The sequence below is a fragment of the Carex rostrata genome, chromosome 15 (genome assembly GCF_964058835.1).
Source record: "Carex rostrata chromosome 15, lpCarRost1.2, whole genome shotgun sequence".
In the NCBI taxonomy this organism is placed as follows: domain Eukaryota; kingdom Viridiplantae; phylum Streptophyta; class Magnoliopsida; order Poales; family Cyperaceae; genus Carex; species Carex rostrata.
In genome coordinates, this window is record NC_135932.1 from 8,860,578 (window position 1) to 8,886,008 (window position 25,431).

The 25,431-nt window shown below is 37.3% G+C and overlaps 2 protein-coding genes and 2 pseudogenes across 3 annotated transcripts; 3 read left to right on the top strand and 1 right to left on the bottom strand.

Moving 5' to 3' along the window:
* Positions 1-7,981: 7,981 nt before the first annotated feature.
* Positions 7,982-8,706, top strand: LOC144566765 (uncharacterized). The gene has a single exon (XM_078316792.1). It carries the CDS (start codon positions 8,210-8,212, stop codon positions 8,699-8,701), a length of 492 nt encoding a protein of 163 aa, XP_078172918.1. The 5' UTR covers positions 7,982-8,209; the 3' UTR covers positions 8,702-8,706.
* A 5,711-nt stretch (positions 8,707-14,417) lies between these two features.
* LOC144566763 (dynamin-related protein 4C pseudogene) lies at positions 14,418-16,653 on the top strand (annotated as a pseudogene).
* A 1,908-nt stretch (positions 16,654-18,561) lies between these two features.
* Positions 18,562-20,143, top strand: LOC144566764 (dynamin-related protein 4C-like). The gene has a single exon (XM_078316791.1). The coding sequence runs from the start codon at positions 18,654-18,656 to the stop codon at positions 19,581-19,583; it is 930 nt and encodes a 309-aa protein (XP_078172917.1). The 5' UTR covers positions 18,562-18,653; the 3' UTR covers positions 19,584-20,143.
* A 1,862-nt stretch (positions 20,144-22,005) lies between these two features.
* Positions 22,006-24,140, bottom strand: LOC144566921 (dynamin-related protein 4C pseudogene; annotated as a pseudogene). The gene has a single exon (XR_013515307.1). The product of XR_013515307.1 is annotated as a dynamin-related protein 4C pseudogene (transcript).
* Between the last annotated feature and the right edge of the window lie 1,291 nt (positions 24,141-25,431).

The following is a 25,431-nucleotide window of genomic DNA, read 5'->3' on the forward strand; positions in this document are numbered from 1 at the left end:
GCGATCGGCCATGGGAGTCAAATGGAGAGGAAGAGTCCATAAGAAGATATTTTAGTCATTAATTATTTGGATTGACAAAATTAAAAATTAACTAAATTTAGAGTGGTATTAGAATGATTTCTAATTTCGGAGTAACAGTTTTAAAATTTAAAAATCTTGGAGTGACAAATAACCAATTTTCTATTTTTGGCGCCAAAACCCTTCTTCAAAACGACATAGGATCGGAACCCCAAACCCTTCTCCAAAATTGATCGCATCTCTCCTCCGCTCACCTCTATCTCGCGTCGCACAGCACCAGGCGCCGCTAGGGTTCCCTCTCTCCTCCGCTCACCTCCATCGTGAAGAAAAGCGTTGCCGCCGCCTGTTACCGTTGATCGCCGCACCGTTTGCACTCTCTCTCTGTTTCTCTTCTTACCATCCAGGCTCGTTCGCACCTCCGAAATCAAGAGACTTCTGTGCTGAAATTGAGGTTGTTTTCAATGCTTGTTTGATTAATTTTATTTGATTTGTGTTTGTGCAACGTTCCCTCACGTCAATTTTTTTTAGTTTTTATCATAAATCATCCCAAGAAAATGTAACAACTATTTATGTAACACTTCATCACGATTAGATACATTTTAGAACTTATTTGAATAAGATTTTTATACAAATTAATATTAAAAAGTTTAAACACTTTGTAAAAGAAGAGTCCAAACAAGAAATCGATCTAATATGCATCTTGGGTTAGAATCACATGTGCGATTAAATTTGCATGAAATTTAATATCTGAAAAGTTAACTTTAATATCTACAATTTTTGTCTACAAAGTTATCCCAAATTCCTAACGTAAAATTCAGCATAAAATTCTAAAGTCAATAAACAGTGTTGTTCAGAAACTGCAAACCTCTGTCGACTATTTTAATGATTCCACCTCACTGAAAATTCCGATTAAGTTGAAATCAGTCGTGATTGAACCATAACAGAAAATCCTATGATTATTATGGAGTAAATTTTCTCAAATTCTGAACCTTTAAGTCTAGGTATGTTTATTTTCAAGAACAAAAATTAAAACTGCATAAAACAGAATTTTGTAAATAGCACCAAATAGTAATGTTAATTAATTATGGTTTATTAAAATCCAATCCGACTCAAAGAACGAGAAAGCACTCGCGATCGATAGAAAAAGTACGCAAATGTCAGGAGACGGCCCCTATAATTCAAGACAGGAGATCACGTGCATCTAAATGGATATCCAGGAAGTAAGTACGGCATTTCAGAGTCACGAGAAAACGAAACCCTAGATATGTTGAATCTTTCAAAATATTAAAGCACATAGAAACCATTTGCCCAACCAGGATAAAGTACATCTACTCTTCTATGGCTCACAACAGTAACTATATATTCTCGTACTCATCCTACATCATCGACCATTCTAACTCAAGCTTAAAATGAGACGTTAGTGTATGAAAAAAAAATTTCCATGAAAGCCTTAGACACCAAACAACTACTTCAGAGATAAATAGTTTGACAAATGTTAGTTCAATGGAGCTGCCACTTAAATCAAAGAAACTATGTGTAGCATTCTGTCACAGTTAGTAAAAGTAATTCAATTAAATATTTGAATTTTGAGGACAAAATTCTTTTTAAGAGGGGAATGATGTAACGCCTTGTAAATTAAGGGATAAATATAATTGTGAATCAATATGAATCTTAGTTTACTAATAAATATATTGCAACGTAATTGAAATACTAAATTAAGTCACAAATGTATACAAAATAAAGGAAAACGATGTTATGAAATATAGTATATATAAATAAAATATAATAGAAATAAGACAATTTTCATTTACTTTGAACAATGTTATGTATATTAAAAAATAAAAATAAAAACGTACAAAACAAAATACTCATTAACAAATACACTTCATTAAGGATACCATATATATAGAAATAAACTAGTGCTATAGTCACGACTAACAGAGCCACCTAATGGCCGGTTATAAATACACCTCAGTAGGAAATATTATAACTCCATCCAAATATTGAATCTTATACCAAATATAACTCCTAAATCTTTGCTCTGATAAAACCCACAATCCAATTAATTTTAATCAACGCACCTCTTGCCTAAACCGTCCCATCCCTCTCTTGTTTAAATTATTCATCGCTGCTTCCTCTTTTAAATATGCAAAACCATTTCCCATCTATCTATCTTTGTTCCTTCGCAGCCGAACCAAGGAAAAATCCAAAAATCTTACAAATTCGAAATTGGATGAAAGTTTCCCTCTATGGTCTTCTGCTTTAAGGTACTTTAAACGATTGATTTATTATGGATACAATAAGTAGATGTTGGTTATAATAAAGTATTGTTCTTAGATTTCAAGAGTTTATGATTTCTTTTCTTTATATTATAATTAACCTGAAATAATTTTTAGTATATTAAAATATTAAATTATTCTCTTCAATTTAATATTTACTTCTAATCATATAGCTAGTTTGACACATAATTGATTATAACTTATAATTGATTATAGCTTGTTCCTTGCATCAACTAATCAAGATCTGATTTCAAAGACTAGTTGTCATTTTTAGCATTTTAATAATTTTGATCCGAACCGTTTTGTTTATGGAATAAAACAAATAAGATATTTTGATTTGTATTTATATTCATAACGAAGTCTAAAGTCTAAAGTAGAGATATCCTTTATAGTCTATATATATTAATTACTCACTATTATTTTATAGATTTAGAAACTATTTTTCAGCAAATATAAAATATAGATATCTTTGTCTTAAAAATATATTTTAGCAAATATAAATTTATGAATTTCTTTATTTAAAAATAAAAATCCCAGCACATAGTTTATACTAATTTGTCCTATGATAAATTTAGATTACTATTTTAGAGTCTCAAATCTACTATATACTTAATTAGTGAATACATCAAGTGAAGTTAAGAATAAGAAATAATAAACATGTTAATATATAAAAAGAAAGTATTCATAAATTTTAGGATATGAGAACAAGTAAATATTCCTAAATAGATATATGTTTAATCATCTAGATTCGACGTTTGAAGATTTAAGTGACGTAAGAGATGACCAGGAACCTACTTAAATAACAGGTGCGGGTTTCCTAGACTTTATAAAACTATTTTACTTTCTTATTGTCATTCAATTGTTTATTATTATTGCATTAGTTGGATTTATGCATGTTGTTGTCGAACCATTTGTGTGACTTGAATAGACACAAATAACTTGCATGAAATGATAGGATTCATATATTGACTAATGGACTTGCATGAATAGGATGTGTTGAGTATAGCATGAACTGTGTGATTGAATAAATGTGTTTTTGAAAAATAACGAATATGGTAATTGAACAGGGGCCAATATGCTTGCATATTGGGATGTATACATTGGGTTTAGTTTCGACTGGACCCCTCGTTAACGTGACTGTAGGCGAAAGTGGTCCTATCACGGATGTGATTGTAGGCTGATGTGGTCCCTTCACGGACGTGATCGTAGGCGCAAGCGGTCCTTTCACGGACGTGATTGTAGGCGGAAGCGGTCCTATCACGCCAAGACCTAGCGGCATATGAATTCACCGTCTAGTGAGGCAAACGAACAAGATTAACGGATTTTTCTTTAAATAAATGAAAGTAGTAAGTAATGGTAGAATATGCATTGCATTAGAAGAAGCATACGCATTTTATTTTCTTATCATATTTGTGAATGTAAGTAAAGGTTTTATAAGCTCTGGGCTGGAACTAAATCCCGCACTGAGAGAAGGTTCGATCTCTCACCCGTTCCACTTTTATGTGGGTTCCAGGTAATGAAGAGGAAGGATTCGAGTAAGGACAAGAGTGAGGCTGAGCGGGAAGACTTATGATTGATAAATTGCCACATGTTGTTTAGTTTTGTTTTCCATAATTCAATAATTGATACATTGAGCAGGCATGGCAGTGCTTGTGTTACTAGCCATGTCCGCCATGATCGTTTGTTAAATTCGTTTGACTATGATATAAATGTGGCTTATTTATATTTTTATTGATAATGTATGTGATGTGCATACGCCTTACGTAGAAATATGTGGCGGGTTGTTCCGGGGTGTGACAGTTTGCAAGTTAAATTAGAGAGTTGACTCTAATATTGAATTTTGCCTTTTAAGATCACAGAAAGCAAATCAAATCATTGCGATTGAACTTAATTTTCATTTTGTCGCAGAAAGCAAATAATTTGATTTTGTCGCCACTATTAAGATCACAGAAAACAACTCAACCAAACTGAACTTAATTTTTTTTATTGGATCGTTTACAATACCAAATCGTTGCTAGTGAAGTACCTGAATTTTGTCCTATTGCAGTTTTAGAAGCTATTACCATTTACCAGTAAAGCACAGATCTGAACTTTGTCACGTTATTGATTTAATATTAAAAATTTTAATGACAAAGCTGATTTGGTGATCTTGTTCTATTTCACAGGCTCACAGCATGTGTATGTATTAGATATTGTAAGATTGAAAGTCTCTTTAGTATGAGATCTTGTTCAAATTATTAGGTAACTCTAAGTCCATTTAGTATGAGATGTTGTTCAATTTGTTAAAGTCCTTTACGTTGAGAGTGAGTGGTTTGATGAACTATGATGAATGAATTATGTAACGATGGCAAAATATGAGTAACCGTAGAACAATGCTTCCTCCATTGACTTGATTTTATAGCATTAATAAATTTGTTTTTGGTTCTTAATTAATTGTGTGTGGTTTGAACCTTTCTTCTTAATTATGCCAAAATAATAGTCTGTTTGTGAATTTTTGTTATAATATATGGTTTGAACCTTTCGGCATAGACTGTGTTTGGGTCTCTTTGCGGTTCTGATTTGTTGTCTTTGGATGATGACATACAGGTACCGTTTTTGCATACGGGCAAACCAGCAGTGGTAAAAACACATACTATATATGAAGGGGTCTCATATATGCCGAGCCAGGAATAATCCCCCTAGCTATCCAAGACCTATTTCATACAATTCAAGAGGTCCGTTATTTTATTTATTTTTATTTTGGAATTTTGAAATGAATCCTCTAGAAAATGTACATATTTCACATTCTAGTCTACCAATTGACAGGAATACCCTTGAATGAAGGACAAATGTTTATTCTAGAAATGTTAATTAATGTGTCAATTGTTCTTGGTTTTAGTTTTCACATTAAGTAACAGACTTACATCTACAAAAGATCCCTTTTTTATTTATTTATTTATTTTGCTGATGTATATGAAAATATATAATGAAGAAATAAATGACCTCTTAGCACCAGAGCACAGAAAGCTCGAAATTCATGAGAATATTGAGGTATTGTACCGTATTAACTCAGCTTTAGTTTCTTTCCCTACAATTTCTGCATTCCCTAAATTTTATAGAAGTTTGTGAGAATAACCAACCCTTCATTATTTGGGAGAAACTCAAAATAGTTCATAACAGTGGATAACCAACCCTGCATTCTCTATAATTCTGTAATTTTCTCTTGATATTTAATCTTATTTGCTATAATAATTCATAATTGTTCATAGCATTCTTCCACATTCTTTGTAACAAATCAATCTCAAAAGGGAGAAACTCAAAATAGTTCATAACAGTGGATATCTTACGTACATTTCAATTGCATTTACATTCTGAGTGGAAAATCCTTTGTTACTATCTTTCCAAGTCTTTTTTGATGTTTTATCCGATTGCACCTTTGGGTTTTATTTTTGATTCAGCCCATCGGCACATAGGAGAGACTAACATGAACCTCTGTAGCAGCAGATCACACACTATATTCCGAATGGTAGAAATTTCACCTTTTTTATGTTGTGATTTAGTCTTTGTCACATTCTCATCGACAATATGTTCTGAATTTATCATGAATACTTCTTTGTTTAGTGAATATAAGTTTGAGTTTGTCCATTTATTTCAGCTTGAAAGTATCAAGGATCGAGCTAGAAAGCTTCCTTGTTAAGCATAAGAAAGATTACTAGGATTTGCATCGAACTACAGAACATGAAAGAGACAACAATGAACACGAGGTAAATTCAGATTGAAATGTACTTCCTTGGTCTATTTTATTGAAATGAACCTGTAGAAAGGTTATCTTGAGGCAAATTTTGGACATGGACATTGAATGCTTAATACTGGAGTTGTGTAGGTAGTCTTGTATGGTATTAGTGATGAAGCCTACTAAAGTCTCAATTGTCATAAAAAAAAAGGGTCAAAAATACCCTTCTGTTTAAAACTAGCAAATCAAAGAAAGTAAACTCTGATTCTGGTAAAATAAATATGAAAGACAGACAGAGGATTTAATTTCATGCAGTTTAGACTCAAATTTTGATCAATTTGGATTGTTATGCTCTTTTTAATGAATTTTTGAAGTTCAGTCTTTGAAATGAGAAAAAAATAGCAAAAATGACAGCACTGTTCCTAGTTTATCCCTGTGTTTAGGCTACTGTTTAATATAGCTAGGAAGCCCCACAATTTATGAAACTTTACCAGCATATAGAACACCATGTCCTGAGAATTTTCATATAAAGAAAATGAAATTTGACTTAGTAAAGCTCTTGAAATGAATTTCTATAGTTGGCTATCAACATAAGAAACAGCAGCCCTAAACCCTCTCCGCCATTTCTCTATTGAGTTCTAAAAATCTTTTTGCTTTTAGGAGTTGGAGGATTATACTTGATAAGTGGCATGATAATTCCAATGGTGTTATTGGTAAGAATCCCCACTTTTAATCTAATTTCAACTGATGACCAACGTGTCAACTTTTTTAAGTTCTTAAGCTGTTTACTTAATTACATTTCAGTTTTGTAATATGCTATTTTTTCGGACATGAAAATGAAGATTCAATAATATATAGTGTTGAGATTTAATGTATGTTTATCGCATTAATAGAAGTTATAGGGTCCTTTTGGTAAGAAAGCCTTTATAAGAAAGAATAGGGTTACGGATGTAATTTGTGATGCTTATAAAGGCCCAAGAGAACCAAGGAATCTACATTCATTTTTTGAACTATTTTTCTTGTTGGTATCAGAGCCAAGTTAAACCCTAACCGTTTTTCTATTTTTCTCCATTTTTTCTCCGATTTTACTGTAGCTACAGTATCGCCAAACCTGATCTTCTAGAGAAGGAAGGAGCTCCGCCCAGCCACACAGCCAGCAACGACCGCCTGAGCTCCGCCGCGCCTGGAGGCGGGTCACTTGACCCCGCTAAGTGCTGGCCGAGCTCCACCGCCGCCACTCAGATCTGCTCCGCCCAGCCTCTGCCTCCAATGGGATGGTCTGATCTGCTCCGCTTAGGTCAGAACCACCTTGTCTAGCTCCGCCAACCACCACCTCCGGTCACTGGCCCCTTAGTCCGACCACCTAGCTCCGCCTCTCTTCTTCAAAAATCGAACAACCCTTCTCTCTCTCTTTCTAAGTCGGTTTTTCTTCCTTCTAGCCGGCCGAACTAGGTAAGGGGTTGTTTTTTTGTGTGATTTGGCCAGCGTGGGGGGCCTTTAGCCCACGATACCCGAGATACGGATTTGATCGGGTTCGAGCTCGAGTCTTGATGTGCTAAATCAAGATCGGGTCAAAAGAAAAAGGAAGAAATGGGGAGTTGATGAAAACCTAGATCTAAAGGGTGCAAGATCGGGTTTGGAAGAGGAGGAAGGTATTTGAGGATGTCAGGAGATGGCACGGGAGGTACGAGATTGGAGTGTCTGGGCAAGATCAATCTAAGGCTCTGAAGGTCTTGGTTGGGCTCATACAGGGAGCTAGTGCCTTGACCAAGACTGCAGTCTCAGCACCTGCTCTGGTGCAGGTCAAGCTAGATCTTCAGAATGTGGAGCTAAAACTTGATGGATCAGCCACGTATTTGAGCTGGTCGCGTCGGGTTTAGAGGGCTCTATCAGGAAGGAACCTGGAGGCGTATCTGACAGGTGAGAATAGGGAACCAGTGAAGGACTCGGTTGAGCACAATGAGTGGCTGTCTCAGCACCTGCTCTGGTGCAGGTCAAGCTAGATCTTCAGAATGTGGAGCTAAAACTTGATGGATCAGCCACGTATTTGAGCTGGTCGCGTCGGGTTTAGAGGGCTCTATCAGGAAGGAACCTGGAGGCGTATCTGACAGGTGAGAATAGGGAACTAGTGAAGGACTCGGTTGAGCACAATGAGTGGAAGACTACTCATAACCTGCTGCATACCTGGCTTCTGAACTCGATGGTCCCGTCTATCGCTGTCACGGTGGATGGCATAGAGGCCGTGAGTGATGTCTGGGGGAAGCTGCAGAGGATCTATGCAGGAGCCGACAACAACTTGAGGGTATTCCAGATCGCGCGGGAGATAGAGGTAGTGGCACAGAGAGAGAGATCCATCCAGGAGTATGCCGTAGAACTGGAGCGACTGTGGGCAAACTATGATTATTTCTCACCACCCACGTGCTGCAAGGACCCCGAGTGCAAGAAAGGAGATGATAGAGTCCAGAGGAGGACTATGCACTTTATGAGGGGGTTGAACCCGGCATTTGAGCCAAGGTGTGCGGTGCTACTAGCTCAGTCAAAGATTCCCTCACTGGATGAGACGATCTTGGCTATGATACAGGAGGAGAGCCGGATTGGACTGCATGCTGGAACAGGAGGACTTCCACAGGTGAAGTCAGCTCTAGCAGTCTCCAACTCAGGTAACACAAGGTACAGAGGCGAGACTCGATAGTGCTACAACTGTGGTGAGGTAGGTCACCTGAAGCAAGCTTGCCCTAAGCCACCCAAGGAGAGAGACACAGGTGGGAGGGGGCAGTTTGAGAGTCGTGGTCGCGGCCGTGGAGGTCGGAGAGGTGGAAGAGGAGGCAATCGGGCACATCTGATGATTGCAGAGGAGGAAGAAGAAGCTGGTGGGGATCTCACCGAGGAGGATCAGGCACTCTTGGGTGGGTTCTCTCAGATGCTGAGGAAGCAGAAGGCAGTAAGTGTGGGAGATAGTGCATCCACCTCATCTGCATCAAAGGGTAACTTTGCTCTGTTTGCTCAGTCAGCCACAGGTACTTATGATTCACTCGCTCTTGCCTCTATTCCTACCACTAGATCAGCCGAGTGGATAGTTGATTCTGGGCAAGGAGTGAGATTGGGCAAGGAGTTTGAGGTAAAGGACTTGGGGCGACTTAGATACTTTCTCGGCATTGAGGTGGCCCGTGCCCCCGAAGGGATTGTTCTGTCCCAAAGGAAGTATGTGCTAGACCTACTCACTGAGACAGGCATGTTGGGGTGTAGACCTGCAGTTTCTCCAATTGATGTGAAGGCTAAGATGAGTGCAGAGGCAAGAAAACAGGTTGATCGTGAGAGGTACCAGAGACTGGTAGGCAGATTGATCTATTTGACACATACTCGTCCCGATATCTCATTTGCAGTGAGCATGGTGAGCCGTTACATGCATGACGCTAGGAAGGACCATATGGATGCAGTGTATCACATCCTGAGGTACCTGAAGAGTGCACCGGGGAAGGGCTTGGTTTTCAGGCAGAATGAACACATGAACATTAAGGGCTATTGTGACTCTAACTGGGTTAGTTGCCAAGATGACAGGAGGTCCACATCTATCTACTGCATGTTCGTAGGGGGCAACTTGGTCTCCTGGAAGAGCAAGAAGCAGCCAGTTGTTTCGAGATCGACAGCAGAAGCCGAGTACAGGGCTATGGCATTGGGAGTTGCTGAGATGGTGTGGTTGAAGAGGTTGTTAGAAGAGCTCAAGGTGAATCATGGAGCTCAAATAAAATTGTGGTGTGATAGCAAGTCAGCAATCAGCATTGCCAACAATCCTGTGCAGCTTGACAGAACCAAGCATGTGGAGATCGATAGGTTCTTCATAAAGGAAAAACTAGAAAATGGACTATTGGAGCTGAGTCATGTAGCTACTAGAGATCAAGTAGCTGACTGTCTCACCAAAGGACTTAGCTCAATAGATCTAAATAGGTTTTGTGACAAGATGAGCTTGATGGATATCTTTTGCTCATCTTGAGGGGGAATGTTTAGATTTAATGTATGTTTATCGCATTAACAGATGTTATAGGGTCCTTTTTGGTAAGAAAGCCTTTATAAGAAAGAATAGGGTTACAGATGTAATTTGTGATGCTTATAAAGGCCCAAAAGAACCAAGGAATCAATACAATTCACACTTTTCTTGTTATAGAAGAACTGGAGGCAACTGTGGAGAACCAAAAGGCAAGCAAGGCCTTTTTTATTTTTTTATTTTTCCTGACCTAGTAGGTGAAAGCAGGTCAAATGTTTTTATGTAAATGTGATATGAATTAATGTGGAATTAATTAGTATTGTGAAATGTGATATTGAGATAATGTGGTATTATTATTATGTTATTTAGTTAAATTTGAATTATGTAAATGTGATATGAATTAATGTGGAATTAATATGTAAAATTTATATTATCTAAATGTGATATTTGAATTAGTGATGCACTCTGTAATGTGTTAATAGTTAATACCTATATTTTGCAACAACAAAAAAAACCAACAGCGATCGGTTTTTAGGTATCAGCGACTGGTTTTGCGGTCGTTGATGCCTTTACATGACGTTAGCAAAAACCAACAGCGATAAAAAAAATCCGTTGCTGAAAAGTCACTAGCGACCAGGATGATGTCATTTAATGACCAATAACGTCATCAGGCGAGAATCAGCGACAATGCCTTCAGCGATCGGGGTATCAGTGACCGATTTTTGCCATCAGTGGCCATTTTTGGCCTCAGCGACTGGCGATGCGAGCATTAGCGACCGGTTTACCTTGATCTGTTTAGTGTGGACAAGTTGGATTTATTTAATTTATTCGAATCCAACTTGAGAGAGAGTCTTGAGAAATAAGGAAATTACCTCATAAAATCATCATAGGTTATTTAGAAAGGAAATACAACTCGTATAAAAAATATAGCTGTTAGGCCAAATTAGGTACCTAGCTTACACTAGTGGAAAATATGCAATCGGGTCGGTTATATACGCATATTAGTATCGGAATACAATCGATCCTGATGAAGGCGATACTGATACTACACTAATCTAGATCGGTTAAATAACCAATCCTGATAGTATAACTATCAGGATCGGTTGTTTGAAACAACTGATCTTGATAGTTATCAGGATCAGTTGTTTGAAACAACCGATCCTGATGTTATATTGGATCTAAAAAAAATATTTTTTTTATTTGGCCAGCTTCCATATATATTTGCTGGCCAGCATAAAATATTTTTTTTATTTACCATTGATTTATTGGAGCTCAAAACCAATTAAGAACACAAAATAAAATTCATGAAACACAAAAAGAAGTACAATAGTTGAAGAAATTTGGTGCAATAGCAAAATAAAATTCAGCCACATGTATGGCACTCCCTCTTTATCATCTCCACCAGTGCAAACTTCAAAATCTGAACAAATATTTATATCATTAATTGCTTGCTTGTGCATCTTCGATACATGTATTATTTAAATTGAAAGACAAGGAAAACCTAGCTAGCATACCTCAAAGTGTACCTCTTCACCGCCGATAGAATAATCTCAAAAAGCCTTGCTTAAATGAAAATAAAATTGAAACCATGAACTATAATACTGCAATTTAGTGTAAATTAAAAATACAAAAGATGCTCAAATGTACATAAGAGATTTTAGGAAATAAACAGTATGTACCTTAAGTGTAATTTAAGGGCATAAGCCGGGGCATCATCCTTCATCTCATTCCATGAACTTGGAAGAGATGGATGGCACATCCTTGTCAATTTTTGCCTTTTTTTGACATGATTGAGAGAGAGAGACGGACGAGTTGAGAGGCGGGTTTGATTTTTGCTAAGTTGAAAATGAGATGCGCGAAATGAAAATAAGAACCCTAGAAGAGGGAGAGACTGAGACAGAGAGAGAGACGGAGGAGTTAAGAGGCGGGTTTGATTTTCGCTAAGTTAAAAATAAGAGGCGCGGAATGAAAATAAGAACCCTAGGGAGTTATTCAGGATCAATTTAATTTTTTGTTTTGCTAATTTCATAAAATTATATAATATGTGGTATAAATCAATCTTGTCATAAATTAATTGTTCACCAAACTAATTTTAAAAAAAAAATCTCAGAGTTCTTATTAAAATTTAGAAATCTGAATTTTCTAATCTTAACTCAATAATTAATGCTGATGTAATAATTAATTTGATGAGTAAAAAATGCTGATATAATAATTAATAACTTTCCAGTGTAATAAAATATAATAACCCACAAGATATTGATGTAATTTAGACATTAGCTTGTGAAGACGTTGTTGCACCAGAATGTGTATATATATATATATATATGCTGATAAACTTTGTTGACCATCATATATAGTACTTATAAAGTGACACATCAGCCCTAATTTAAGAAATTGGGGACTCCTAGTAAACTTTTCCTAGCTCATCACGAAAATATGCACCGACTTAGGCGATATAAAGTTATTAGCTACCTAGCTTAGTGGATTATAGCTATCCAACTACCACATAAAAGGCAAGAGAATCGTAAGTTTCACAATCAAGGAAAAGGTTAAAATAATAAAGAGAGAGCGAAAATGGATAATTTATGATTATTATGCAATATTAGTATATATAATACACATGCGAAGCATGCATGCATGTTTCAACAAATTCAAGGATATTATGTTTTCTTTCTTCTCTTGTAACAATCATATATTCTTGTAGTGAACAGCATCTTGTGATGATTATTTCCAAAATAAGAGTCCATTAATTGCTGCTCATCGTATATATATATCATACAAAACCAATTGATCTATTTGCAGCCATGGGTTTGTGCCTTGGCAAATCTTTCATTCATCCAGAGACTTCCGTGATTTTTTTTCAAAAGGATGTCTTTTGGTGACAAGCTTGGTTTCATTGTACATTTTTTTTTTATTTGATCTATTATATAACCTTTAATTACATACTGCTAATTATGTACATATTTCTTTAGCAAATGTAAATTAATGGAGCAAAATCAACATTTATATTCATGGTATTAATTGTGTATGATCATATGATCTTATAATTACGGGCAGAAATAAGAAATTAGTACGTATATGTGTACATGACTAACCATTTAGCCCTTGTTTAGTGAGATAAAGAGAGGGGATGCATACATAGGTAATTAATTTGGGACAGGTTATATATTAACGAAAAAGTTATTATTTTTTTGCATAGACAACAAATCTATTTGAAAACCGTGACAGACAACTAATTAATATTCATTTTTCCAGAACTAAAGATAAAATAAAATAATAACTCTTTATTGTGTGATTTACATATGTCTTGGCCCTTGTAGTAATAGTTTTGTTTTGTTTGCATTTTCAATAATAATAATTCTTTTTGTTATTTTATTCACCCTTCCTTTCCCTGCATGTTTCTTATTGTTACTTTGTTTTGAATTATATATACAATATCTTATAGTTTTATTAAAATATTTGTTTATCTGTATGTATTAATAAATTATTTATATACAATATCACTATCAGGATCGGTTGTTTCATAAACAACCGATCCTAATAGTATTAGAATCGGTTTTTACAAATAACCGATCCTAATTAATGAACTATTAGGATCGGCTGTTTGTAAAAACCGATCCTGATAGTATCTAGATCGGTTCTAACAAACAACTGATCATAATAGTTCATTTATTAGGATCTGTTGTTTATAAAAACCGATATGAATAGCGTTTAGGATCGATTTTTTTTTTAAAAAACAGATCTAGATAGTTATTAGGATCAATTGTTTCATATAGCCAATCCAGATAGGCCGATCCTGATTCTTGGTTTTTCACTAGTGTTAATTCCCTTAATTAGGCAAAATACAGAATCTAATAATTTAGGCAAGCCACCAACGGCTACAAGAGAATTAGGCAATAAAGAGTCATGTAATACCTATATACAAACATAACTTCAATAAAAAAAATTGTTATTCAGTTCGTCTTCTCTGTTCTTTCTATCACATCATAAAATTCATCAAACACCTGGGAATACAATTCCATTTGATTCAAACCTATACAAATTCCCACTAAAATTGACTGCCGAACAGCCTAAAAAAGTAAAGCCAATATTTTTATTTTCAGAAACCGAAAAAATCCAATTATTAGAAAATAAATTTATTTTATTTTTATTACATAGACGGAATCGAATATTTTTTTTTTTTGCAACTTGCAAGCCCGTAGGTAGGAATCGAATAGTTCAATAATAACTCAAGATCACATCAGTCCCATCAACTTTTTTATTTCGAAAAATACAAGGAATTAGAATAAAGCTGCCCCAACAGGTCATAATAGCACGTCTCAAAGTTCGCATCGGATCCTTTCCAGAGAATCTCTGGTCCCCTCTGTTTTTCTTAACCTGGTTAAGAAACCTTCCGCCTCCCCCCTCATCATCAGCTATAAGATGGAAATCATCAACTATAATTCGCCACTCAACTCAGCAGAGTTTCTTTCAAGTTTCAATCACGACAGTAGCAACACCAATTAGTGAACAACCTGTAACAAAATAAATGGCGTGGACTGCTCTTGTTAGATCATACAATGACAACATCCGCCCCATGCTTGATGCTGTAGACCGACTGCGTCGACTTAAAGTGACTGATGAGGGTATCCAGCTCCCTACAATAGTTGTAGTCGGTGATCAGTCAAGTGGCAAGTCGAGCGTGCTGGAGTCTCTTGCTGGCATCAGCCTGCCTCGTGGCCAGGGCATTTGCACACGGGTACCCCTGGTCATGCGTCTACAAGGTGATCCAAATGCCACCGAGCCCTTGCTCCATCTTGAGTATCGCAACAAAACCATGGAAACAACTGAGGCTGGCATCACTCTGGCTATTAACGAGGCAACCGTTGAGATTGCCGGTGCAGGAAAGGGAATCTCTGATGCACCGATTACCCTTGTTGTCAAGAAGAAAGGTGTTCCTGATTTGACCCTGGTGGATCTCCCGGGGATTACCCGTGTTCCGGTTCATGGTCAGCCCGAAGACATCTACGAGCAGATTTCTCACACAATCATGAGGTATATTGCTCCAAAAGAAACCATAATATTGAATGTGTTATCAGCAACGGTGGACTTCCCCACGTGCGAATCTATTCGAATGTCTCAAAAGGTCGACCCACATGGGGAGAGAACCCTAGCAGTGGTCACCAAGTCTGACAAGGCTCCCGAGGGATTGCTCGAGAAGGTCACTGTGGATGATGTCCGCATTGGCCTTGGCTACGTTTGCGTCCGAAATCGGGTTGGAGATGAGACGTATTTGGAGGCTCGGGCTGAAGAGAAACGTCTATTTAACTTGCATCCTTTGCTGTCGTAAATTGACAAGTGAATGACCGGTATTCCGGTTCTTGCCCATAGGCTCACTCAAATTCAGGCATCAATAATAGCAAAATGCTTGCCTGATATAGTTAAGAAGATTGATGAGAAGCTTCACAGATGCATGTCTGACCTAAATGGCATGCCTCAGAAGTTGTCGGATAGAACCGATGCTCTTAAGGCAATCTTGCACATCTTTAAAATTCTGAGAGAATCTCTAGAGAAGTCACTCATAAAAGGGGAGTATGATGAGTTTCCTGATGAGAAAAGCCTCCATGGAGCGGCTCGTATTTACGAGATGCTTTCGAGCTACTCTAGTCAGCTCCCTTCCAACTGCCCGACTACCGATGATCTGTTTCTAATGGAGGAAGTACGTGTTTTGGAAGAGGCCAAGGGAATATGGCTTCCCAACTTCCTGCCTAGGTCAGTTTTCTGTGTCCTTCTGAAAAGGAAGGTCGGTTCGATCTCCAACAAACCACATGAATTGATCAATGATGTCTGGGCTTACGTGGAGGATCTCACAATCCAGATAATGTTGCGGCATCTACAAAACTACCCGCAAATTCAGCCCACAAGCCAAAGAGTGGTGCAAAATCTCATTACTAGGTTGAGTGCCAAATCGGAAGAGTTTGTGAAGAACATGATTGAGATGGAGTTGTGCTCCGATTATACGTCGAACCCGGACTACATGAAAAGGTGGACTGAGTTTATGGAAAAAAAGGGAGACTTCATGGAGGCGATAGAAGTCCACTGGAAGCCTACTGAGGTTTCCCTAGAAGCCATTGGAAAGGTTGAGGTCGGACATCTTAGGGCGCATGCTGACGTAGCTGAGCAAGCATTTGACATAAGGATGCGGCTGACTGCTTATTGGAAGTCAATTGTGCTGAGATTGGTTGATTGTGTGGCGCTGCATATCTTGCACAACATCAAAAACATGGTGGAGAAGGAACTGGAGGTTGAGCTTATCAATGAGCTGGTGGGACCAGAAATGGCTGGAGTAGAGAGGATGCTGGAGGAGTCGCCGGCAACTGCCACAAAGCGGGACCGGCTCAAGAAGAGTGTAGAGCTACTGAAGGAGTCCAAGGATATTGTGGCCAAGGTCATGGATCGTATTGTTGTTGTGGAAGGCAAATGATGTGTGTTTGTTTTCTGTGAATTCTGTGGGTGTTGGTAATATGATCATATTTTGTTTAGTTAGTTAATTAATCTATAGTTATTATGTAATGGGCTAGTAGATGCTGGGGTCTGACGACTGAGAATATAGTGCTGCTTTCCAAATATGTATTAAGTTGTTATATCTGTTTTATCTTAGTTATCAAATGAACTTTCCTTCATTCTAATTAGCTAGGACCTCCTTTTTTTTTCTTTTCGGATACTTTGATCAACGCTTTCTGCTTAAAGTTAGATAGTTTAGTTCATAGTATGGGAATGAATGTTGAAATCTTTCATTAACGAATCAATTACAGAGTATATGTATTTATAGACACTGAATTTAAGTATAGCTAAGGCCTAATGGCCTAAAACTCTTGGGATGAATTTCTAAAATTGGCTATCACCATAAGAAACAGCAGCCCTAAACCCTCTCCGCCATTTCTCTATTGAGTTCTAATTTTTTTTTTGCTTTTAGGAGTTGGAGGATTATATTTGACAAGTGGCATAATAATTCCAATGGTGTAAGAGGTAAGAATCCCCACTTTTAATCTAACTTCAACTGATGACCAACGTGTCAACTTTTTCAAGCTCTACTTTACTTAATTACATTTCAATTTTGTAATATGCTATTTTTTCGGATATGAAAATGAAGATTCAATAATATATAGAAGAACTGGAGGCAACTGTGGAGAACCAAAAGACAAGTGAGGCCTTTTTTTTATTTTTTATTTTTCCTGACCTAGTAGATGAAAGCAGGTCAAAGGTTTTTATGTAAATGTGATATGAATTAATGTGGAATTAATATGTAATATAAATTAATATGTGGAAGTAATTAGTATTGTGAAAATGTGATATTTAGATAATGTGGTATTATTATTCTGCTATTTAGTAAAATTTGAATTATGTAAATGTGATATGAATTAATGTAGAATTAATATGTAAAATTTCTATTATCTAAATGCGATATTTGAATTAGTGATACACTCTGTTATGTGTTAATTGTTAATACCTATATTTTGCAAAAAAAAAAAAAAAAACCCCAACAGCGACCGATTTTGCGGTCGCTGATGCCTTTACACGACGTCAGCAAAAACCAACAGCGACAAAAAAAAATCGGTCACTAAAAAGTCACCAGCGACCGGGATGATGTCATTCAGCGACCGGTGACGTCATCGGGGGAGCATCAGCGATGATGCCTTCAGCGATCAGAGTATCAGTGACCGATTTTTGCCATTAGCTGCCGATTTTGGCATCAACGATTCGCGACGCAAGCATTAGCGACCGGTTTGCCTTGACTGTTGTAGTGTGGACAAGTTGAGTTCAATTAATTTATTCAAACCCAACTTGAGAAAGAGTGTTGAGAAATAAGGAAATAACCTCAGAAAATCATCATAGGTTAATTAGGAAGGAAATACAACTAGCATAAAAAATATAGCTGTTAGGCCAAATTAGATACCTAGCTTAATTCCCAGGCAAAATACAGAATCTAATATTTTAGGCAAGCCACCAACGGCTACAAGAGAATTAAGCTATAAAGTGTTATAAAGAGTCATACCTTTGTACAGACATAACTTCAATAAAAAAATTGTTATTCAGTTCATCTTCTCTGTTCTTTCTATCACATGATAAAATTCATCAAACACCTACCTGGGAATACAATTCCATTTGATTCAAACCCATAAAAATTCCCACTAAAATTGACTGCCAAACAGCCTAAAAAAGTAAAGCCAATTTTTTTTATTTTTACAAACCGAAAAAAATCCAATTATTAGAAAATAAATTGATTATTTTTTTTTATTAAATAGACGGAATCGAATAGGTTTTTTTTTTTTGCAACTTGCAAGCCCGTAGGCAGGAATCGAATAGTTCAACAACTCAAGTTCACATCAGTCCCATCAAATTTTTTTCTTTCGAAAAATAAAAGGAATTAGAATAAAGCTGCCCCAACAGGCCATATTACCACGTCTCAAAGTTCGCATCAGTTCCTTAATTCCTTTCCAGAGAATCTCTGGTCCCCTCTGTTTTTCTTAACCCGGTTAAGAAACCTTCCGCCTCCCCCTCATCATCAGCTATAAAATGAAAATCATCAGCTATAATTCGCCACTCGACTCAGCAGAGTTTCTTTCAAGTTTCAACAACGACAGTAACAACACCAATTAGTGAACAACCTGTAACAAAATAAATGGCGGGGACTGCTCTTGTTAGATCATACAATGACAACATCCGCCCCCTGCTTGATGCTGTAGACCGACTGCGTCGACTTAAAGTGACTGATGAGGGTATCCAGCTCCCTACAATAGTTGTAGTCGGTGATCAGTCAAGCGGAAAATCGAGCGTGCTGGAGTCTCTTGCTGGCATCAGTCTGCCATGTGGCCAGGGCATTTGCACACGGGTACCCCTGGTCATGCGTCTACAAGGTGATCCAGATGCCACCGAGCCGTTGTTCCATCTCGAGTATCACAACAAAACCGTGGAAACAACAGAGGTTGGTATCACTGAGGCTATTCACAAGGCAACGGTTGAGATTGCCGGTGCAGGAAAGGGAATCTCTGATGCACCGATTACCCTTGTTATCAAGAAGAAAGGTGCTCCTGATTTGACCCTGGTGGATCTCCCGGGGATTACCCATGTTCCGGTTCATGGTCAGCCCGAAGACATCTACGAGCAGATTTCTCACACAATCATGGGGTATATTGCTCCGAAAGAAAGCATAATATTAAATGTGTTATCAGCAATGGTGGACTTCCCCACGTGCGAATCTATTCGAATGTCTCAAAAGGTCGACCCACATGGGGAGCGAACCCTAGCAGTGGTCACCAAGTCTGACAAGGCTCCGGAGGGATTACTCAAGAAGGTCACTGTGGATGATGTCCGCATTGGCCTGGGCTGCATTTGCGTCCGAAATCGGGTGGGTGATGAGACGTATGAGGAGGCTCGGGCTGAAGAGAAGCGTCTATTTAACTTGCATCCTTTGCTGTCGCAAATTGACAAGTCAATGACCGGTATTCCGGTTCTTGCACATAGGCTCACTCAAATTCAGGCGTCAATAATAGCAAAATGCTTACCTGATATAGTTAAGAAGATTGATGAGAAGCAAAATGCTTGCCCATAGGCTCACTCAAATTCCGGTTCTATTTGTGTGTCAAAGCCTGACTGTATAAAGAAGCTCCAGCTACAAGTTCCATCAACAGAAAATGCAAAACAAATTAGTAAATAATAATGAGGGATATTGCTCTAATATGGTAAATTGGTTCTTGTTCAGCACCAGTTCTGTGTAATTGCTGGTACAATTCTTGCTATGGGTGTAATTCTTTCTTTAAGAAGTGACTTCTATTTTTCTCCAAGAAGGTGGTGGGGTCCGGCCGGGGTTAGGTTGGGGTTTCAGCAGTGCTGTGGAATCCCGGTATCAATCTTCCAAGGTTCAGTTTCAAGGAATTAAATCAGATGAGTAGTATAAAATGATTAAACAGCAAACAATTAGCTCGATAAATTGAGAAGAATTAGCTTAATATTTGCTTGTCATCAACTTTTTCCTACAAATTGCTAGATAGTATTGTTTGGTCCATGAGGAAATGTATATATGTGTCATCTCTATTCATTTTGTTTTTATTATGTGCCTTAAAGCTTGTATTTGCCTTACAATGTTGAAAATAATGGATTTATAAAATATTTTGAGAGAGCTGTTAATATCAATTTTTCTCTTTTATTAAAATACTACAACAACAGAGGAGATTCAACTTTCTTTTTTTTTTCATAAACTTGACAGAGGTTGTCAAGGTATCAAGGAGTTGCAATTTATTTGGTGGATTGTAGTTCTTTTATACACATATTTATAGTAGGCTAGACCTATGTACATTAGACTAATCTGACTTGGGCCATCCAAAAATAATGATTTTCAACCTATCTTAAAAAATATAAAATAATTCTAAAAAATGTAAAATTTGGTCTACAAGTATATATTCATATTCAAATCATGTTGAATGGTTCGGATCGACCGTTAGGATTTTCAAAACGAAAAAATTTATCCGTAATATGAATGCATCTGTGCTATGCATAGTAACATAGACTCACTCATGGTAGATTGTGGTTATTTTATACACTCACTACATGATGAACATGAACCCCCCATGGACCTATATAAAATTTATAGTAGGCTAGACCTATTTACATTAGACTCATCTGACTTGGGCTTGGGCTTGATCTTTTTGTTGACGATTTATAATTGGATCAATTCGTTCCTGGGCTACTGGGCTCTGACTCTGAGGAGATAAAATCCGACATGAAAGTTTGATGTATATACCCATTAAATTTTTTGTAATTAGAAAGAATTGTACCAGCAATGACACAACTGGTGCTGAACAAGAACCAATTTACCATATTAGAACAATATAACTCTTTATTACTTACTAATTTGTTTTGCATTTTCTGTTGATGGAACTTGTAGCTGGAGCTTCTTTATACAGTCCGGATTCAGACACAAATAGAAAGAACATCTGATACCATAACAAGCATACCAGTTTTATGCATGCAGCACCAAGAAAAGATTCACCAAAGATTAATTCATGCACATGTAAAATTTAGTTTACATGTACATATTTATATGGAGACCATGTTGAATAATTCAGATTGATGTTTAGGACTTTCAAATCGATAATTTGAGTCCATAGCGCGGACCAATATACACTATGCATAGCCTCACTCAGTCACTCGTATTATAATATCCACTTGTGTAAATCTGTCGCCAACAAAGTATCAAATTAAATAATAAAATTAAAGTAGAAAGCTAACCCAAAGTGAAAATATATATATATATATATATGTGTTTCACTAATTCCCATTCCAAAATCATTTAGGGCATCCCTGCATAAATTCAAAAGAAGATATAGTTTGGTTATAATATTCTCAAATTTCAAAGGACATTCCACTTTATAAATTACAAATCTAAAACATTTTATTCCACTTGTAACTTGCGTATACCTTTCTTTTTCTTTCTTTCTGACAAACACTCTGGTTCATTTACATAACTAGATTTTCTAAATTAAATCCTCTAATTATACCTATTTGAAAGCACCGAGTATCTAAAAAACCACATAACTAAAATGTATTAATTATTTGTTAAATGGATTTTCATAAAGAAGAGTAATCTACAAAGCAGGAAACTGATTCCTGAAATGTAATAACTATTAAGTTGGTACATGGATTTTTAAAAGTGATATTATAACTTGTTAGACAACAACCAGTGATTAGTCCTTGACTTAGTCAATAGGATGATTACCTCTGTAACAGAATATAGTTAAGCCTAGGCCCTTAGCTATACTTACATTCAGTGTCTATAAATACATGCACTTTGTAATTGATTCGTTAATGAAAGATTTCAAGATTTATTCCCATACTATGAACTAAACTGAGATAACTTTAAGCAGAAAGCGTTGATCAAAGTATCAGAAAAGAAAAACAGGAGATACTAATTAGAATCAAGGAAAGTTCATTTGATAACTAAGATAAAACAGAGATAAAACTTAATACATAATTGGACAGCATCACCATATTCTCAGTCCTCAGACCCCAGCATCTATTAACCCATTACAAAATATAACCCAACCACCTCACAAAATAACTATATATTAATTAACTAACCAAACAAAATATGATCATATTACCAACACCCACTGAATTCACAGAAAACAAACACACATCATTTACCTTCCACAACAAAAATACGATCCATGACCTTGGCCACAATATCCTTGGACTCCTTCAGTAGCTCTACACTCTTCTTGAGCCGGTCCCGCTTTGTGGCAATTGCCGGCGACTCCTCCAGCATCCTATCTACTCCAGCCATTTCTGGTCCCACCAGCTCATTGATAAGCTCAATCTCCAGTTCACTCTCCACCATGTTTTTGATGCTGTGCAAGATATGCAGCGCCACACAATCAACCAATCTCAGCACAATTGACTTCCAATAAGCAGTCAGCCGCATCCTTATGTCAAATGCTTGCTCAGCTACGTCAGTATGCGCTCTAAGATGTCCGACCTCAACCTCTCCAAAGGCTTCTAGGGAAACCTTAGTAGGTTTGGAGTGGTCTTCTATCGCCTCCATGAAGTCTTCCTTTTTTTCCATAAACTCAGTCCACCTTTTCATGTAGTCCGGGTTCGACGTATAATCGGAGCACAACTCCATCTCAATCATGTTCTTCACAAACTCTTCCGATTTGGCGCTCAACTTAGTAATGAGATTGTGCACCACTCTTTGGCTTGTGGACTGAATTTGCGGGTAGTTTTGTAGATGCCGCAACATTGTCTGGATTGTGAGATCCTCCACGTAAGCCCAGACAACATTGATCAATTCATGTGGTTTGTTGGAGATTGAACCGACCTTCCTTTTCAGAAGGACACAGAAAGCTGACCTAGGCAGGAAGTTGGGAAGCCATATTCCCTTGGCCTCTTCCAAAACACTCACTTCCTCCATTAGAAACAGATCATCGGTAGTCGGGCAGTTGGAAGGGAGCTGACTAGAGTAGCTCGAAAGCATCTCGTAAATACGAGCCGCTCCATGGAGGCTTTTCTCATCAGGAAACTCATCATACTCCCCTTTTATGAGTGACTTCTCTAGAGATTCTCTCAGAATTTTAAAGATGTGCAAGATTGCCTTAAGAGCATCGGTTCTATCCGACCACTTCTGAGGCATGCCATTTAGGTCAGACATGCATCTGTGAAGCTTCTCATCAATCTTCTTAACTATATCAGGCAAGCATTTTGCTATTATTGATGCCTGAATTTGAGTGAGCCTATGGGCAAGAACCGGAATACCGGTCATTGACTTGTCAATTTGCGACAGCAAAGGATGCAAGTTAAATAGACGCTTCTCTTCAGCCCGAGCCTCCTCATACGTCTCATCACCCACCCGATTTCGGACGCAAACGTAGCCAAGGCCAATGCGGACATCATCCACAGTGACCTTCTCGAGTAATCCCTCCGGAGCCTTGTCAGACTTGGTGACCACTGCTAGGGTTCGCTCCCCGTGTGGGTCGACCTTTTGAGACATTCGAATAGATTCGCACGTGGGGAAGTCCACCGTTGCTGATAACACATTCAATATTATGCTTTCTTTTGGAGCAATATACCCCATGATTGTGTGAGAAATCTGCTCGTAGATGTCTTCGGGCTGACCATGAACCGGAACACGGGTAATGCCCGGGAGATCCACCAGGGTTAAATCAGGAACCCCTTTCTTCTTGACAACAAGGGTAATCGGTGCATCAGAGATTCCCTTTCCCGCACCGGCAATCTCAATGGTTGCCTTGTTAATAGCCTCAGTGATCCCAGCCTCGGTCGTTGGCACAGTTTTGTTTTGGTACTCTAGATGGAGCAATGGCTCAGTGGAGTCGGGATCACCTTGTAGACGCATGACCAGGGGTACCCGTGTGCAAATGCCCTGGCCACGTGGCAGGCTGATGCCAGCAAGAGACTCCAGCACGCTCGACTTTCCGCTTGACTGATCACCGACTACGACAATTGTAGGGAGCTGGATACCCTCATCAGTCACTTTAAGTCGACGCAGTTGGTCCACAGCATCAAGCAGGGGACGGATGTTGTTATTGTAGGATGAAATAAGAGCATTTCCCGCCATGGTTTTAGTTACAGGGTGTTCACTAATTGTTGTTGTTAGTTGTTTTTTGTGGTGGTTGAAAGAAACCCTGCTGAGTTGAGTAGAGAATTATAGTTGATGATGTTCATTTTATAGCTGATGATGAGGGGGAGGCGGAGGGTTTCTTAACCGGGTTAAGAAAAACAGAGGGGACCAGAGATTCTCTGGAAAGGAGTTAAAAGGAACTCATGCGAACTTTGGGACGTGCTATTATGACATGTTGGGGCAGCTTTATTGTAATTCCATTTATTTTTCGAAATAAAAAAATTGATGGGAGCAAGGTTCTAAATAGCGATTATAGCGGCATAGCGGGGAGATAAAAAAAAAAGTTATTGCGAATAGCGTATAGCTATATCGGAAGCTATCACACATAGCGATTTTCCCTTTTCAAACTTTATATTCTATATTTCTACTAATTATCAACATAATCAATATTAGAGAATTGATGTAACAATTAAATGATAATCTAAGTGTATATTTTTTATTAATTACGCAAATAAGAAGGAAAAAAAATCTAAAAAGTTACATTATTTAATAGTTTATACTTCATGGTATTACATATTATAATAGACAAAGAGCAATTAATTTTATAAGGTAAATGAAGTCAATATATACATATTTAAATATTTTATAATTATAATAATAATCAAAATCAGCTTTCAATTGAAACGAAATATAATAATTTTACAAATGAATACTATAAAAAGAGTAATCAAAATGAAGAATTAGTATTTGAATATTTCTCGATATAGAATGATATAATAAATCACAAGTAAAAATAGAAGCATATAATTTGGTTTAGTATATTTATCGTAGAAGACCATGTAGCATTAGAAATAAGAATAGAAGTACAGAAGTCCATATAAATTGCAAAAAAAAAAAATCATGTAGCATAGCGGTAGTTATAGCGGGTCTCATATAGCGGTAATAGCGGTCGTAGTTGAGTTAGCGCAATTTTATCTCATAGCTTAGCGTTTATGGTCCGGAAAAGCTATAGCTAGCTATTTAGAACCATACAGTGATGTGAACTTGTTTTATTGAACTATTCGAGAACTCCGATGTCATACTTCATTTTTTTATTTTATTTTTCTAATATCCCTGCTCTCAATAACTTTTTGTTTGAAGACGTGGCAGTCCTTCTCCTTCAAGCAAGTTACTTCAGCTCAGCTCTTAAGTAAATCAATACTTTTGTTTGAAGACGTGGCAAGTGTAACTTTTGCTTCCTTTCTCAACTCAAATAACTTTTTCTCTCCCCACTCAAAATAATCTCTCTCTAGTCTCTCCACTCAAAAGTCCGATGTTATACTTCATT

Excerpts from the sequence above, each read along its gene's own strand:
- LOC144566764 (XM_078316791.1), top strand. The coding sequence starts at position 18,654 with ATGGCGGGGACTGCTCTTGTTAGATCATACAATGACAACATCCGCCCC.
- LOC144566765 (XM_078316792.1), top strand. The coding sequence starts at position 8,210 with ATGGTCCCGTCTATCGCTGTCACGGTGGATGGCATAGAGGCCGTGAGT.